Genomic DNA, 19,167 nt, shown 5'->3' with positions numbered 1-19,167 from the left:
TGATTTTCAAGAGGATTTAAACATGATGTAAATGACCCTGACCTTGGCAGGTCTGTCCTGTCCCATGATCAGCCAGGTTGAAACCCCCCTGATGTCCACCAGCATGGTTAAAATGAACAATTCTGTGATTTAGTTCAAGAGATGCAAATGGCTGTTACCTGATTTCAGTTCATCTTTTTTTTTTCTTAACTCATAAGTTCCATCCATTAAAACTGTTTCATTTCTCTCCTCTGTATCTCCATCCTCCGCCCCCAATTCTCTACATTACTTTCCTATGGGGGAAACTGTAACTGGAAGCATTCCACCCATAAGAACCTCAGCAGGTGGTTAACAGAGTCCATTTCACTCCTTCTTGCCCCAGGTAGCAGGTCAGTAAGTAAGTGGCAGGCAACCAAACTTAATCCATGCCTGCCGAACCAAGTCCATCCAGCACAGAGATTATGGTGAAATTTTGCAATTACTTGTACACTGCTTCTTTTGTTTGCAGTGAAGGGGAACACAACTGAACACCTGATGTGTGCTTGGAGTTCGGGATCCCCAGAGCACACACAAACACCTGCGGAGCGTACAACCGTGGGGCGGGCTTCCACATGATGTGCGCTCCGTAGCCAGCCAGGGAGGTCCACCACTAGGGATTTATCTCTACCTTATTGGCCTTTATTTTTTAAATGAATTTCTTATCATCGGAGTAACACATGCTTACTGTAAAATATTTGAAAAGGAAGGGTAACAAGCTTGCCTAAACCAACGAAACATTCCTTCCCCATCACTTCCTAAATATCTCCCTTCTGAATGCTATCTTCTCTGCCCATCGCTTGTTCCCTTGCATGTCAAGGTTCTAGCACAGCTTGTCATTGTTCTGTGGGTCAAGTCTAAGGTCAGTACCTTGTGCATCTGTGTCCTTCACCTGGACACCACAGGACCATTCGTTCCAGTTCCTTCCTGTTTTCAAGTTCCTTAATCTCCAACTTTGGTTACCTCCTCATGGCTCCCTCTGGGCCGCATTCACTCCTGCATCAGCAAGGCTTGAGCCAAGCCGTCCCTGCTCTGCCTCCCAACTCACCTACCACTTCTCGTTCATTAGTCCCACAGATCCCCCCGTGACAACTCCTCCTTGACTGTCTGGGTCTCCAGAACTCTCACCATCTTGCGGGGCCTGGACAGGGCTCTCCCTTGACTGTTCATGAGGGACACCACCCTGAAAAGCACTCATGGACAGTGCTTAATTAAAGTGCAGGCTTCAATGCTTTTGTTTGGCTGCCATTCATAACGCCTACACTTATCGAGAGGTGTAAGTGTCCCAAGGGCAAGGACTAGGTGCACAGGACACTATCATGTGCAATTAGATGTTTCCTAAATAGTAAATGATGACACACGTGGCATGTATCTGTTTTACTACTTCTGGAATCTGCAACCTTTTGCTATTGTCAAATAAACATTTTGCATGTTTCTATCAAGAAGTAAACATTTTTTTGTTTAATTCCACAAATGCCTCTGAAATGCCTACTATATACAAGCCACTATTCAGGTATTTGTAGGAGACATAATAAAACACAGACATGTCTATTACTTAAGGTTCTTACAGTTAATGGTGAAGACATGTAAGACAAAATAAAGTGAATGCCACGAAGGAGTTCAAGGTTATGTGGGGTATTAAAAGATGGGCAAGGCCATACCAAATTGAGAAGCCAGGGACTTCTTAAATAGGCTTTGAATGATGGGTAGGATTTTGACACAAGTTATTTAAATACATATTTTTTTAAAAATGACATTTAACATCCATGAGCTAAAGTCTCAACTTTAATTGCAAGTTTCTGTTTTTCTATCGAGAAGTGGCATTATTTTTGGTATTACACAGATATATGAAGAAGCAGCTAAGGACTGTATGTTAACGTGTTTTCATGTTGTCAGACTACATATTTTGGACAAAAAGCAGAGTTTGGGGAAGCGCTTTATAAAGCTCCATAGCTTTACTACAAAGTGAACAACAGGCATTTTGGACACAAATGGAACAAACAGGGCATTTTGGACACAAATGGAACCTCACTGTATGTGTGCATTATTGGCCCAAATGATTCACTCTTATTTAACTGCAGTGAAGCCTTTCATCTCTTAGCTATACAATAATAGTTTCCATATGACCAGTGGCTCTGCTATAAATAAGATCAAAAGCAAAAGAAAGGATTTAATAAAAGAAAATGACATTAAGAGTAGCATTAAATCAGGGGAAAATACCAATATCCAACTCTCTTTTTGTTTGTTTGCTTTTTTTTGAGACTGAAGCTCCTTCCCAATTTGTCCTGAGGAGCCATCTGACAAGAAGTAGGTATGTACAAAATCCATTTGGGTATGTCTTAGGGTGGTAAAGATTAAGTTAGGGGGCAGTGGGGAATGTGAGGGTAGGGAAGAGTGCCCCCAGTTAGGGGCAGGCTGGAGAACACGGAACCAGTTTGGTTCACGTTGGAAGACTTCAAGGGAATGTGTCGATGGCAGGCGTCCATCCGTTTCTCTGTCCTTTTCTGTTCTATTTAATGGAGATAGACTTTTGGTAATCCAGAGATTCTCAGAGAATCATAACATTGCTCAACTCTCGTACATGAGTTCTGAGAAAGGAAGTTTTTTTTGGCAATGCACAGTGACTTGATATGAAGAGCCAACTTCCCAAACAAATTCCCTTCTAGTTCTTAAAAAAAAAAAAATTACAATGTTAATCTCTATTCCCGACTGGATAAACAGCTGCTAATAACCCCCAGCTCTCAGGGGAGGAGGTTGTTTCCTTTCATCTGCAGACTGGTGGATATCTGCCGTGCACTGGACTTTAGTGATTCCACATGTTTCTTACTTTGCCTTTTTCAAAACTGCCCGGGCACTGGTTTTGCCAATTCAGGTTTCTTTTCTCCCTTAGGTTGCATCCGCAGTTATGGTACTACTTACTTGAAATTGTAGTTCTTTTGCTGTGGGTGTACTTAAAGAGGAAATTTAAGTGCTTCTAACATCTGAAGGAAGCTAAACTCTTGGACCTTTGTACTTGAAGCCCTTCGAGGGAAAGAACCATTTTGGTACCTTTCAGATTGAGCTAATTATTCACTCAAGGGCTGGCTATGTTCAAAGATACTCAGTTCCTAATAGCATCACTAATGCGATTACTTGCTTCTATCTGTTTGTGTACCGAATAAAGGGACCAACTTCGCTTTTTCTTCTGCTAGGAAGTACCCCGCAGAAGGTTACAGGGCCAGCCGGCCTCCACTCTTTCCCACTTGTCCCCGAGCACCTGCTTTACTGGTGACCTCAGCTCTACACCTCAAGATTCAGACATTTCGCAAAACAGCTTTTTAAACAAAAACCAGCTGTTTCCCATCTAGACTACAGGGGGAAGAATTTGGGCAGCTCACAGAAACATTACCCAGAGACTACCATTCCCCAATAACTTTCACACACTTGCATTTCCAAACGAGACCCGTCCATGTGCAGAAGCCAGGGAGAAGGCAAATGTGAAATTAAAATGTGGAAACGCAATACCCTGGTTTTTGACAGTAAGTCCAATTAGCTGCTTGAAAATGAATGTGGCTATTGTATCAGGACAATGCTTCCCCAAAGATGTCATTTAACTAATATTGGACAGATCTTTTGGTTAAACTCAACTTTATAGTTGTAAGATGATTTATGGATATGGAGGAAGCTATAATTATGCACAACTGTGAATGTCAGCCAATTAGGTAGAATCCTCGTGTTTCAGAAATGGAGTGTTCAAGCTTTTTAAAATTTTTTGCCTTTTTTTTTTTTTTAGGTTTTCACTCCTAAAGCTGCTCTGCCTAAATTCTTTCCTTATTTTGAACCCATTTTACACTTCTATTTTCTAAGCAATTAAGATACTTTTGATTTGAAAAATTTACAGCCACAATAAAAGTTAAAATAACACAACGACCACAGATTTTGAAAAAATATAAAATGGCCAAGGCCTAGTCTTGGCTTTTAAACAGTGCCAGGTTGCTCCAGTATTTTCTGTTTTGGTATGAATGACATAACTGAATTACTTCATGAGCAGCTACTTTAATTCCTAAGGGTGGAAAATTCCATGAGTTAATTTAATTTGGATGTAAAAAAATATACATGAAAACTCGCTCTTCCTGTGGACTCTCATGTGAAATATCTGAGCCAGTTGTTGGAGCTGCTGGGCTTCCAGGAGGGGCTTTCCACCCGGGGCGGCCCGGCTGGTGCTGCAAGGGCTGGTAGCATCAGGCAATTTGGGCACATAAGATCCTTTATTTTCTGCATATGTTTTTAATCATTTTATTCTCTCGCACTGCAATGCCCTTCCTAGCCTGTCCCTAACTGCTGAGATCCTAACGTGGACTTCTAATATGAGCTCAATGATACCTTTTCCAGGAAGGTGTTCTTAGCTGTCTTCTAAGGCTGGGCTATGTTCTTCTTCTCTGAGCTGCTTCTCTGGTCACTTTATAATCCCACATACTTGTGCTGTCACCCTCCCAGCGTCAGGGGCCTACAAAATCAGAGATTCTCGTGCACATTTCATAACCCCCAAAGGATCTAAAGCACAGAAGACACAGAATGAGGGAATGAACATCTGTGTATTTGCTAATATATGCAATATTATCTTTCCCCCAGAAAATGTGCTTTCTTGAGAAAATATAAGGGTATTACTCCCTCCTCTTTTTTTTAAATATAGGGGTTGTGCCTTTTCTAATCTATGGACAGTTTAGCACTGTGTCCTTGTCCTCACTATAAGTTCAACAAAAAAAATATGAAAATGACTGTGTCATTAAAAGCATCTACCTCTTTTTACCTCTATTATTTATGAGGAAAGCAAAGTAAAACTATGAGGAGGCCAAAGAGTTTCTTTTAAATATGCTTTTATGTTTTTAAAAGTGAGGAAAACAACAAACTTTTGTTTTTATTTACGGAAAGTTCATGACACCAGGGTGCTAAACATGTACTTTCGGGGGGGAAATTAGGGGAAACTGGGCTTGTTCTGTCCTAGAGGCAGAGAAAGGGAATCTTTTGGGTTTGATGGTCTAGTGCAGACTGACTGACTATCTTGTTTCCAGGCTGTAGGGCTGACTTGAGTAACACAGGTATGGGGGGTGGAGAGAAGGGGTGTACCTGGTTTGCACTCACTGCTGTGAGTTCTGGGCACACATCACGTCCTAACTACTCGTCTCAGTGCTCTCTCCATTACGGTTGTATTTAAAACCTCTGGGCTTTCATTTATGTTAATACAGAAATATCAAATGGTGAGCTCAAGGATTCTTAAGCTATTGTAACTAATCCATGGTTAGGAGAATTCTTTAAGTCAGACAGAAAAAGACAAGTACTGTATCTTTTCATATGTTATATGTAGAATCTTTAAAAAAAAACTCAAAGAAACAGGAGAGTAGAATGGTGGTAGCTGGGGACATGGGGAGATATTGGTCAAAGGGTACAAGCTTTTAGCTATAAGATAAATAGATTCTGGGACCCAATATACAGCATGGGACAGTAATTAATACTGTATTATGTATTTGGAAGTGGTTAAGAGTAGATCTTAAAAGTTATCACCAGGCACACACAAAAATGTCATCATGTGAGAGGATGGAGGTGTTCACTAACCTTATTGTGGTAGTCATTTTGCAACACCTATATGCATTAAATCAGCAAGCTGTATACCTTAAACGGACCTGTGTTTGATGTCAATAATATCTCAAAAAGCTAGGAAAAGTTTTAAATAGTAAAGAGAATTTCTTCAAGTTTCTTTTTCCTCTCTTCCTTCTTTTTCTTAAGTTTTCTTAAAATAAAGTACAATATTGATATAAATTTAAAAAAACCTTTCAGTTGAGACTGCTAATCTGCTCTCAGAAATATTTGATAATTGTGGTGATTAGGAGACAGGGTGAGACACTATAGGTAGGCAAATAACCTAATCAAAGAGAAAAACCTATATTGGTTTCTACAGAGTAGTTCTGGAAAGATGATGTAGATGACTAAGATCTTGAGTGAAATTCTATAACAGGCTATTAAAGATAGTTTCGAAGTGCTCTGCAATAGAGGCAATGACCTCTCAAACTCAGTTTGGTTCTACCAAGAACAAGTCATTGCGGAGAAGCCTCATTTCCTCATTCATGGGAACGCTGCACGCCTAGTGTCTTGTGATAATAGTATGGACAAAACAAGAGGAGGGCAGCAGGAGAGTAAAATTAGTTGGACATAACTGGTTGAAATATTAAACCCAAAGGCAGGGGACGATGCAAGTGTCCAGAGAATGTCTGCAGCACCGAAACTCAGGCCTGCTCCCTGTGTTCTCCCCTGGTTAACACTTTCATTTGTAGCTTTGATGACGGCATTGATGACACCCTGGCGGAATACGGCAGGCAGAATATGTGACTGAATGGGGACCTAAAGAAGAGTTTCCCACTGGAAACAGACTGAAGGTGGTAGTGTGAAATTCAAAGGCAGAAGGTGAAGTTTTGTACCAGTACCACAGTTGAGAGACGTGTGGCTTATGGATTTCAGCCGATCACAAGTTCAACATTTGCAGCCGGATGATAAAGTCATCAAAAATGGCGAAAGGGTATTGTTAGGTGGCCTTTAAATGAAGATACAACATACTGAATGGGTTTGGTAAGAGATCCATCTTAGTCTCCCTTAATGATTCCCTGAATACTGTGTTCAGTTTGAGATTCTATACGCTAAAAGGTCTTTGAAAAAGAAAGCATTCCTTTCCAACTAGGGAGAATGCACTGGAAAGTCATAAAATCAAAACCATTTGGGGGGAGGGGTGAATATTTAAAGATATAAATATCTAGCCTAGAGGAAAAAAATACTGAAGAGACTGTTTTCAAAATAACTAAGTTTCTAATGTAGTGGTTGGGTTCACTTAGGAGCAGCTTCAGTGGACAGAAAAACAAGAACTGTACAGAGAAGTAAATTTGGGTTGGGCATAAAGAAGAATCTTCCAGCCTTTGATAGAAATGGGCTTTGTGTCAATTAGAGCTACTTATCCTTGGAGGAAGGGGCTGATAGAAGAGGCTTGTTGACTGCTTGGTAGGGGATTTGTAGGGGGATATGGATAGAGAGGATAGCTAAGATCCTGGAGATTCTCTGGTGATACTTGCTTAGAAATGTGGTACGTGCTCAAATATATGTAAACCTTTATGGAATCAAACTCCTGTGAAAATATAAGAGGAACAAGACTAAAGATGACAGAGCCTCCATGGGTCATACTTTCACTGAAATAGAATTTTCTGACTCTCGCTACTCTCACGACTATATACCAGTAAATGCTACCCAAAATAACATATTGCTGCCTGTTATTCTCTCCTGTTGCTTGAAGCCAAGGAGCAACTAAAGCCAAGGAGCGCCTGGGTGGCTCAGTTGGTTAAGCGTCCAACTTTGGCTCAGGTCATGATCTCATAGCTCGTGAGTTCCAGCCCCGCGTCGGGCTCTGTGCTGACAGATCAGAGCCTAGAGCCTGCTTCAGATTCTGTGTCTCCGTCTCTCTTTCTCTCTGCTCCTCCCCAAATCGCGCGCTCTCTCTGTCTCTCTCAAAAATAAATACATTAAAAAAATAAAGAAATGTTTTGGGTTTCTATCCTGATGAGCATTGGGTAATGTGTAAGATTGTTGAATCAATACATTGTACATCTGAAACTAATAAGTTTCACCATATGTTAGTTATACTTCAATAAAACAAAAATAATTTTTTCTTGAGTTTCATTAGTTTCAGTCAGTAATGAAAAGGTTTGTAGTATCAGCCACAGTTTTGAAATTGCTATGGTACTGGGGCAGAGAGGAAGTTCACTGCAGCAGTGTGGTATTTAGTACAAAGAGTGCTGCTCCCTTTGCTGGCTTGTCTGGTTTCTATCCTAGCTTGGCCATTAACTAGTGGGCGTCCATGCTTGGGTCACTTCCCCTTTCTGAGCCTCAGTCTTCGGCAGTAAAATAAGGGCTTTGGGCTAAATGACTTCTGGGATGCTTTGAGAATCTAAAATTCAATGGTCTGAACTCTCTTAAGAACTATGAAAGCAAAACTAAGGTCAGTTTTTATCTTAGGGGGCCCTGCATAGTAGAGGTTCTCATGTGTTCAAAAGTTAGGTAAGTAAAAAAAGTGCTTTATCACCCAATGAATTTTCTTCTGATAAATTCTTTTTAGCCAAAAATGAAAATGTTATGTCAGGTGAGAAATTGGTCTAGGAAGGGCTTGTATCTGAAATGCGTGGTTTCTGAAATGTAGGCCACACCCCCACCTGGAGGTTCTGGGAAGGGGTCTCCGGGGTTGTCTGGAGGATGGGTGTGGGCAGGGAGTTTTACTCACCCTTAGAGGTGGCTCCTCCACCCCTAAGTCAATTAGAGCCACCGGATCCTTAGATCATTCCTCTTCTACCAAGAGACAATGCCATCCTTCCCACCCAGGTAACAGAGCTGAGTCTCTGCTCTCTGATGGGGCTCGGTACACTGCTGCAGCAGTATTCTGTTGTTGTTGTTGTTTTTAATGTTTATTTATTTTTGAGAGAGAGAGAAAGTGTGCCTGAGCTGGGCAGGGGGAGAGAGAGAGGAAGGGAGAGAGAATCCCAAGCAGGCTCCATAGCAGTTTGTTTGTAAATGTGTCCTTTTCCACTAAACTCTCCCTTGAGAGTGGAGACCACGTGTTACCGCAGCGCCTGGCGTTTGGTAACCGCTGATAAGTATCTTTAGAAATGAATAAATGGACTTGAAGCGAAAAGGCTCTGTGAATCACACTAATATTATAGATTAATAGTATAGGAGATTTTTTAGCTAAGTGATCCCTTTGTTGCTGACTCTACTGACAAGTAATCAGAAGCACATACAAAGCCACATTAAGACATACTTGATGTGGGTTTTGTTCTTAATCAGTTAAAAGAAGAGATTAGGTCATCTGAAAGGCTTTCTTTCAGGTCTCATCTGTGGATCTGAAGAGCGAATGAATACTGGAGAGAATTATATTTGAAAACCTGCCATTTCAAGAATTTATAAAAACCTAATGATTTAATATCAGGATTAACCCTGGAGATATCTGAGGCACAGAGGGGTTATATCTGGGTAACAGTGTCTGATTAGCTGAGTAACAAACCCACCTGTTGCCTTTTTCTCTCACATTCAGAGATTTCTGCTTTGATTTTGTCAGAAACGTGGGTGGTTTGAGTAAGAAAAATAACTTAAAATGTATTACTTCATGACCCTAGTAGGGAGAGTTTACTACACCTCTTGCTACACTATTCTTAAGTGCCTGATACTTTTTTTTTTTTTCTTTTGGAAGCCAGAGGCAGCTTTATTGCGGGGAAGACTAAGGCTGGGTGAAGGTGGGCGATCACAGGGAAAGGGAGACAGTAGCCCTGGGGGCGGGCGCGGTGCTGGGCGCCTGCCTTCAGAATCACCCGTCCAGGTCAGACTGCAGGCTCTGTTTGCTGTACGTGCGGGTCTGGCGCTGCACGAAGCCGGGGCTGAAGGTGGCCCCCAGTGGTCGGTGGTGGACCACGTGCCAGAAGGACTTGGCCAAGCGGTCAAAGTAATTGATGTTGAGCCTCCGGGCAATGTGACGGCCCAGGTATTCCATTTGCTCATAGCACTCTGACAGCTGTACCAGCACCGGCGGCTCCAGCTTGTGGCCGCACAGAACCAACTGGAAGAAGCACCATCCAGAGGCTGGAGAGGGGCAAGCGGCTCAGCCTGGAGGTTCTGCAGGATGGGGCAGGGAGGCCCATCAGGTGGGGGGTGGGGCAGGTGAAGCTTAAGAACAAGTGTTAGACAATGTGGGTTTTAATCAGACATACCACCGCAAGGGAGGAAAAATTCTTTACCGTTGCATTTGGGTAAAGTGCTGCTCTGAGAACTTGGCCACAAGGTACCTGGGCATCCTTTCATCAAGAAACATTTATCAAGATTTGAAAGTCCCGAGCTCTCACCACCCTAAAATTAGTTCTGAAGAGGTGCATCGATAGCTACTCTCTGGTAGTAAACAAAAAACAGGGAAGGGGGAGGCGTTGCATCCGAGTTTAAAGCTAACTTCATGACTCGAGCCTCCTCAAACCTTCTAAGGCCCACGCTAACATGGACATCATTATCATCCTCAAAGGGCTCCTGGGAAGAGTGCCTGATATAATGTTTCTGGAGCACCTAGCAGAGGGGCTGGCAACTTGTCATGCAGTGTGAAAATAGTAGTTTCCTTTCTCCCATTTTGACTGAAGATTTATTTTCTGGGGGGAAAACAAACATACAATACATGGTACTCGAGGAATTTACAATCTAGGTGGTAAGGCAAAAGTCATGCTTACAGAAAATATATAGTCTTACATGACTGGGTAAGAAAAACATCTAGCCAGCAGTATGACTCACAGAGCTCCGGACAGTAGAAAAGAATATGGACTATCATAGGTGGCTGCAGCAAGGGAAGCCTTCTTGGAAGAGGCAAAATTTGAGTCAGAGCTTTGAGAGTGGCCGGAGTGAGATGGACAGAGAGAAGTGGGTAGAGCAGGCTAAGCCTGATAGACATAGAAGAACTACCTAATGAGAATGTACACGGCAAATTCCGGTAATATGCACAGACGGGTTTTGCTGAAGAACTGCTACATCTTGGGATAGCTAAACCTAAGGCTTTTGGTATTCGGCAATGGGGCTTAACAAACTGGATTAAGAAACTGGTCTTTATTTTGTAGATAACGGAAGGTTTCTGGGCAGGAAAGAGCATGGCCAAATATCATCTAGACAGCCTGCAAGGATACAACAGTCACGCTAGCATTATGAGCCATGCTGCTGTGAAAAAAATCCCTTTCATTATACTAATACTTAGTAAATCACTGAAGACCTCCTCCAGAACTCCAAGGAAAACATTTTATGAATCAAAAGCTAAGTACAATATGTTAGCAATTAAATGAGATAACATAATAGCCGAGGCAGAACCACAGTTCTCCCCACCACGATTTCAAGCTGCTGCAGAAAGAAATGCTTCTATCATCTTCCAAGTTATCAAGCCATTTTGTTTTGATTTTCGAAAGGCAGGGAGAGAGGAAGCCTAGAGGATGGAGGTCAAGAGGATTCAAAGCTGTCTGTTCTTTAATCAGAAGGAATTATTGAGTGAGGAGAGTTATAAAGGAGGTTTGCTCAGAACAGAACTAGCCCTGGGACGGGTCTTAAGTTACTACGACTGGCTCCTGCTCCAGAACAACGGACGAAGGTGTGTAGTTGGAAAGAAACACCCACCAGTGTCCTCTGTGCCGAAGTTTCCGGTGCATACCTCCCACTGCTACTTTATTTACTGCAGCTGGCCACAGCTTTATAGCCTGTTTCATGTATTAAAATTCAAATGTGGAAAACATTACCAATATCCTCCTTGAATTTTTTTGTTGTTGTTGTTGTTCGGGGGTGGGGGAAAGGGGGGGTGGGTTTTTTCTCTTCCCCTTCAACTTCCTTTTTATTGTGGAATGTATCAAATGGTCAAAGGCTAACTTCAGACTGACTAAATTCAAAAACTATTTCCTTTGTTCTTATGTTTTTGTTTGAGAATTCCTACCAGTTTGCGCGAGGAAAGAAATGACAATCTGATCTCTTTCACACACGTTAGGAGTTTCAGGCTGGGGAGCTCAGACTCTGTGGACCTGCTGGGTGTTTTCGAGAAGAAAGGGGAAAGATTGCAAAACCTCTTTGGGTTTAAAGGGCTGCAGGTTGTCCTGTGACATGTCTTTGCAGTTTCTCTACTACCTGGTGGGCTCTGCGGGCATCCCTGATTGAATTATCACTGTCTTCAGAGGAGTGAACAGGAACTGGCCCCCATCAGCAAAACTACCACCTTTATTGCTTCTGCACAGCTTATTTTTTTTCAAAATCAAATCAAAAACATTTCGGTGTAATAGTGGCCAATTACTTCCCTCCTCTCATTGCTCTACTCCATTCTCTGCCTTTCCCCTCCCCCAGGTCAGTCCAACTTCCCATCTCCAAAGTTGACTCTAGTCCCTTTTTCCTATCCCACCTTCGAATCAGACTCAAGGGGGAGGCAACTCAAAGGTCAAATAGTTCCAAAAAGTATAGTTTATTATTTTAAAGAACCACTTAACCTACATCTGGTATTTAAGAGCAAACTTTACATATTTATGGAAAAAACTGTCTCTGAAGCAATGCCCTGGGTGCACATTGCATCCGTTTAACATATGCAAAACGAACACAGCTACAGAAATTAAACTATTTTTCTCTTGATTGAGAGCAGATATAGAGAAATGGTTATAAGTCACAGATCTGGCTTTTAATAAAGCCAGATTTCTTAATTAAAAGCAGTATTGTTTAAACATTGTAGTTTAAAAAGAAAAGAGCTATACAAACTAAAACCTCATATTATATGCATCCCAAGTGTATTTAACACATTACCTGAGGCCAAGCTAAATTAAAATCTAGATTTTCCTTTCGTAAACTCTTAGCAACTGCCACGAATAGACAAACAATTTTTACTCAATGATGAATTTTTAGGATAGAGGTCAAGGAAAAGCAAAAAAAGAGAAGAAAAAAGATTCAGCTTTGGCATTCAAAAATATCTTTCCACGTTTTAGAAGTGAGTTCATTGCTTCTATTTATAAACCAGTATTTTTGGTTTCAAATTGGTTGCAGGTTTCCATAATATACTGCTCAGGATGGTTCTCTCAATCCTACTCTTTTATTAAGAGAAATTGAAAGGAGGACAGAAGAATCCTATTGAGCAAGAGCAAAAAGAGCTTCAGAATAACCTGGGCTTATTTTGTGTTCTCCTCTTGGAACCGTCAATAAACAAGAGATGCTGCAGTAGTAACAGAAGACAGATCTTCATCCAAGCAACTTTTTAAAGAGGGTACAAGGTACAAAACAGGACATGAAGGTGGGTTTGTTGATCAGGCAGGAGTTTATAAGAAGCAGAATTACACAGAATCACTAGTGATTAATTTGGTCACCTTATTGCCATCGTTTAATATTTTGCTAAGAAGATTCTGAATTTTCATAATCATCTAAATAAAAAGGGCACACTCCCAAATCATTTCCAAAGCAAAGGGCAGAGTTGAAATTTCCGTTGTAATAGGGACAAATATACTTAAATAAACACCTATTCATAAACGGGTAGTGATAAATAAAAATCACTATATTCTTAAATTATATAGTCCTGCACCATATATTTAGACCAATGAACACACCGCATATTTCTACCTCCCATACTCAGAATCAAAAGATTTGGATTCTTCAAGAATAATAAAATATTTCAACCTGTTCATACCTGAAGTGCCAACAATGTAGCATGTACAAAAGTGGGTCATTTAGATGCGTCACTAAGATGAAGAATTTAAAATGCCAGCAATGACTCATAATTGTTCACTTAGGTATATACTCAAGTGACATGAAAACACACGTCCACACAAAAACTTGTACATGGAATGTTCATAGGAGCATTATTCATAATAGCCAAGAGTGGAAACGATCCAAACATCCATCACCTGATGAATGGATAAATATAACGTATACAATGGAATACTGCTTGGCAATAAAAATGAATGATGCTCTGATACAGACTGAAATAGGTATAAACCTTGAAAACATTACACTAACTGGAAGAAGCCAGTTAGAAAAGACCATCACGTGCTGTATGATTCCACTGACTGGAAATATAAGATAGGCAAATTATACAGAGAGACGCTACATTAATGGTTGCTAGGGTCCAGGGAGAGGGAAGAATGGAGAGTGACAACTAATGGGGATTTCTTTTTCTTTTTTCAGGGGGTAAAACATTCTAATATTAGACTGGTGATGGCTGCATAACCTGTGAACATACTAAATGAAACAGATGGAATTGAACATTTTAAATGGGTGAATTGCATTTAAGTGAATTATATCTCAATGAAGCTGTTTAAAAAAGAAAAAAACAGCAGTGGTAGTATTTCTACTTTAAATTCTAATTCTATACAGTAACTAAGGAGTCTACAAATGTCATCACTTACCATGAGTGAATGTCTGTTGGCTGAAAGAAGACCGGTTCCATACCCTGAGCCCAGACCACCCATCGCTCCATTATGAGAAGGTCCAATGATTCCATGCATGTCCCCGTGACCACCAGGCATAGCTGTGGATGGGCCCACTGCATGATTCCGGAGAACGTGAATAGCATCATCCAGTCTTTCTAAACGATCTTCAATTCGGCTTTGCTGTTGGTTAACAAATGATGTGAAATTGGATTTTGTCTGAAATGCATGCAGAGGCTATAGGAGTAAAACCTGAGTTGACACAAATCATCCTTTGAGTTCCTGAATATAGGTTTCCAATAAAATTTATTTCCTTAAAACAATAATAGATGGTGACCGTCCCAGAAAACTGGTGGAAGACATTAATGGTATATCATAGGGTTATTTTTCATGAATGAAGTAAATTTTGTAATCCTCTAGGACATTATAATGTACCTATGCTATACTATTGCATTATCTTGAAGGAGAATTTAGATTTATTTTAGAACAAAAAAATCTATACAATTTAAGAAACATTCTAGCAGGCATTGGTTAAGATTTCGAAAACTTAACAATGAAAAGATGATGTATTTACCATTTCCCAATTAAATTATCTTCTTGGATGCATCTTTCCTTCATCTCCTCTATAGCATCTGATACAGGGCTAACTTAAGTTTCAAGTCAAGGAGAGGTAAATGCATACAGACTATAATTTATTATTGAGTACTATCCATTTTTACCAGTGTTTCTCGCTGTCTATTATCACCACCTTATGTATGTAGAGAGGAGAGAAGGAACTTTTTCTGGATATAGAAAAAACGTTTAAAAAATGTTGTCAACCAAAGTGGTACGAGATTTCAAGACTGAAGAGTCACAAAGATGTGAATTAACAGCTTATCATGTGCTTCTAATTGATTTCAAAACCCTTGCTGTGTTTAAAATTCACTACCTTATACAATTAAATTATAGAATTCAAAACCAACTAACCTTTTTTTTTTCCATCCCAGCCACTAAGATCCTAATTTTCTGCAACTAGGAAGGGTCTATACTATACTTTTTTGTGAAGAAAAAGGACAAGTAGATGTGTATTACTTATTTTGGTATAAATAATGATATCAAATAAACATCTACATACCACTCTCCAGTGGGCATTTTAAAATATGCCATCTCATTGGATCTTCATTCTCCGTGTGTAAGGCAAAGAGGGAAGACATTATCCCTTCCATACAGATGTGCAAATGAGGCTCAGAGAAATTAGTATTAACTACTCAGTGTCACAATGCTGGGAAATGGTATAGTCAAGGGTTGAGGTAAGTCTTTGGACTTCAAATCTAGTGCCTCTTTGTACTAGATTATGCTACAGTGTACTCTGATTTCCAGTGGGCCGTGAAAACAGATGTACAAGCTCTACTGCATGAGAAAAACAATTTCTAATTATTTTATACTGATGGGAAGGAATGTGTGTCTAATACAGTTACTCTATGGTACAGAGCATTCTGATTTGGTGGGCTTTGGTGTTAAGGGACCTCCCCTAAACTTCTAGCTGCTTCTTATGAAATCTTCGACAAGGTACTAAACTTCTTTGACTCTATACTTCATAGTTTACAAAAATGAGAATGGTAATGCATGCTTCCACATATAAATGTGAACATGAAAAGAAGTAAGACATGTGTCTATCATCCTTTCTGGCTCACAGCTTCCTGGCAGGGAGAGCAGTTTTTCCTTGTGAATCCCCTAGTGTGTGTTGAGAATTCAGAGGACTAAACCCATAGTTTGTAACTATAAAGCTAGTCTTCCTGGTTATATAGTTGCACAGAACCTAGTTTTGATAGATGGGTTCCAGGGAATAACTGATGGAGGTAAATACTTAAAACAACTATGAGTTATCTGGAAGTGGATTGCAGATTAATTAATTAATGTGGGCTAATAAGCAGGCAGTACATACGTCGTCCCACCCTGTGGCCTGCCTTTATTGGCCAAAAAGCATTGCTGAATGATTCCACATTACAGCAAGGAAGACTACAACCAAGGGGAATATCTACCTTTGTATTTCCATTTTCAGATTGTCCTTAATTTAAACAGTAAACCAAAAGGGAAGAAAGGAAATTCTGACCTGCTGCCAAGACATTAAGGTAGACCAACAGATAGATGTCTCTTCCATGTTCTATCTCAAAATATGGATGAAAAAAGGGAAGCCCATCCCTGAAGGGCTGAAGAGCTCCTTGCTGCTACCCCTCCCCACTTGATCCATATAGCGACCAAATACCACCCAGAGCAGTGTTATTTCATGCACATTTTCAGTCACATCCACCATGACTTGAGAAAGACTACAGTGTCAGACACTGAATCACCATGGGATGAGTATTTATAATATTAATTACAGTCATGGAGATTTTCAGCTATTCCCTAATGGAAGAGCAGACATTTAATGACATTATTCGATTTCTAGGAGAACCAAAGCGAACATGGAAACAGATGGTAGACTTCTTATTCAGAGGTCGAGAGGAAAGCTCCGACAAGCCAGCCACTCTGGAAAGTACGGCAGAGGTCTATTGAATCTTTAAGTCTTCCGGCCATGCAGCTTGGTGGGAACTCACTCAGCACTCTCATTATCAGGAAAAGTTATTTAATCTTTGACAGGGATCTTTCCCAAAGATGGGATGGATGTGACTCTCTCTCCAGGATTTTTAATCTCTTACCTGGTCCTAGGTATTTGGAGCCCTCGGGCTTACGGTATCTGGGTCACAATTTACAAACAGGAACAAGTATAGTCTAACAACTCTGGCTCTAACCAAACTTGTGTGCTTAACATCTATCTAAAGTTCCTGTTAGTGAAACAAGAATCCTAGGGAGTCAACTAGAGAAACATGGTATACCAAGTGGCCAGAGAAGAGATTAGCAGATGAGACTTACCAAAGAGTGTAAGGGTCCTTCATAATTAGGAGATGATGAGGCCTGTCCTCCATTTCTGGACCACACAGCTGTGCCTGCTGATATAAAACGAGGTTACAATGAAATCTATATAATCTGAGAACGATCTCGCAGACATTTCAAACAGTTCTTTTAGGAACAGCAATGTTGATTTTTCATTTGTACGATAAGGTAAAGACATGTAAACTTCCCATACAAGAATTCTGGGACAAGGAATACATTTTCAGTTTCAAACTTGACATAGACTCAGAATTCTCTCAGGCTTCTTCCTCAAAGAACAGTACATTTAACTGGTTCTGAATTTTAGCTAGAGAATGGTTCCTACTGAAGAAAAGAGATCACTACCATGGTCAGGCCACTTTGAAGAACGCAAAGGGGATTCTGTTACACCTTCATTCATGCAAGGCCAGTTTGTGACACCAAAGTTCTCTCACAATGTAAAACAGCATTGCTGTGGGTTTTAAAAATGACCCTTAAGAAGGATAAGCCTTCCAAACTTTTTAAGGGAATAAGATTAGTTGGCAGAGATCCACTAACCCAGAAATTTAAGAACTCAATATAACAACAGTAATAAGTAGGTAGTTTCTTCTGAAGAAAATGATTGTTTTGTTATCCACTAAACTTTATTATTTCTGCTACAGTAAATATTCCATGTCTAACCTGCAAAATAAAAACCACTTTTCAATTTAAAATGATGCATACTACATGTGGAAACTAAGAAGTAATTCAAGAAAGAAAAAAATACCTATGATCTCACTGTAATCTCACGCCCTGACATGGTTAGCCTTTTAAAAATCCTTTCTTCTCGTCATTTCTGGGTGTGCACATATGTGTATTTTTATGCTAACTAAAAGGAGGACATTTTGTTCGATTACTTTTAGTGACAGAATATGGAGGGAGCCAGCTATTTTCAGTGTGAAAACAGCAATTTATCCGCACATTTACATCTTCATAAAGTTATTTCTTCCTAATATGTGGTCTTTCATAGTGCATTAGTAGGAGCCCAAAGGGGTCTTGTCTCCGTGTCTTCCACACAGAGCAAACTGCTCAGATTTCAGGCCTTTGTGGTGCTTTCCGGACTGATCAGTGCATCAGAGCTTTCCTTTCTCCTCGTGAACCTGGAAGTGGCCTGGCAGACTGGTGGGCACTGGATTCTCGCCGAGCTCTGCTACTCCTGCAGCCTCAGCAAATCCCATACCCGTTTTGGGCCCAAGTCTGCTCATCTGAAACATCAGAGGATCAGACTCAAATAGTCAGTCATGCTCAAGCCTTATTAAAGACTCTGGATGGTTCCCCTCCTTCCCACAAACTATAAAACTGATGAAATCCGAGCTGCTTTGTTTGAAATGGGAAACTTGGAGTTCTCGCTGCTCAGATTCCCTCATCACTTGCCTCACTGCGCTAGATGTTGTCTCTGTTCTCCTCTTGCTCAGGACACTGGCTCCAGAGCCCACCAGTATAATACTGACCCAGGGGTCTATAATAATTCTGAACTTCCCTTTTGTTTCCTGCCACAGGGAATGTTTCATGGCTGTTCCATTATCCTCTTAATATCACCTCTGCTTCCTTGCAGTTTCAATTCTGTCTGGTCATGTGGACNCTGTGCCCCCCCCCGCCCCCCCCATCTCCCATGCCAACGGAGACTTGGAAAAGGCTGACATTTGGTCCCACCTAAGCCATGGCCATCACCTCTGAATTCAAGCTTTGGGTAGTCTGAAACCTCCCATTCTTTACCAGGGAACCCAGTTTTTGATGGGTTCGTGAAGTGCCGTATGCAGGGAATAACAGAGGGAGCGAGGAGGCAGCATTTAGACAAGTGACTTCACTATCGATTACACTAAGGTCAGATTTCAACCAGGTATAGATGCAATTTCAGTTTTTTTCTTCTTCTTCTTCTTTTTTTTTTTTTAAAGAGGTCACATGTCCTCTTTCCAAAGAGCAGAGACATGCACCAGATAGGGCCTTCTGGAAGCATTTATACTAGAAGGGCGATGAGCCTCTTAAATGGACCTCTGAAAAGTGCAATGTTTTACTAACATAATTAAACAACTTGTAATTTTATTATTTGAAGTCACAGGTCATGCTAATGTGTTATATTTTAAAGGCAAACATTCCCTTTTACTCCACACAGTTACTTCCCAATTTATTTACAAAGTTATAGTTGTCTCAAACATGACAGTGACATGGACTTTAAAAAGGAAACGTGGGAAGTCTAAAATTTCTGTAGGAAATGATCCTTGAGAACAGTCTATATTTGATGACTGTATAATTTATATTC

At 40.5% G+C, this 19,167-nt stretch overlaps 1 protein-coding gene across 6 annotated transcripts in view; it reads right to left on the bottom strand.

Moving 5' to 3' along the window:
* TCF4 (transcription factor 4) overlaps window positions 1-19,167 on the bottom strand; it is a 354,008-nt gene that overhangs the window by 17,043 nt on the left and 317,798 nt on the right. For 3 of the 6 annotated variants that reach the window (XM_077777707.1, XM_077777713.1, XM_077777712.1), the window contains 2 exons: window positions 16,872-16,945; window positions 13,959-14,162 (listed from right to left, as the gene is read on the bottom strand). In XM_077777707.1, coding sequence (XP_077633833.1) covers window positions 13,959-14,162; window positions 16,872-16,945 — 278 coding nt within the window. Of the gene's footprint in view, window positions 1-13,958; window positions 14,163-16,871; window positions 16,949-19,167 lie in introns of all 6 variants that reach the window. The other 3 variants (XM_077777708.1, XM_077777710.1, XM_077777711.1) reach the window with 1 other exon arrangement.

The sequence above is a fragment of the Crocuta crocuta genome, unplaced genomic scaffold, assembly GCF_008692635.1.
Source record: "Crocuta crocuta isolate KB4526 unplaced genomic scaffold, BGI_CrCroc_1.0 scaffold36, whole genome shotgun sequence".
NCBI classification, from domain to species: Eukaryota; Metazoa; Chordata; class Mammalia; order Carnivora; family Hyaenidae; genus Crocuta; species Crocuta crocuta.
The sequence above is the reverse complement of the archived record's forward strand: the minus strand, read 5'-3'. Positions and strand labels throughout refer to the sequence as shown.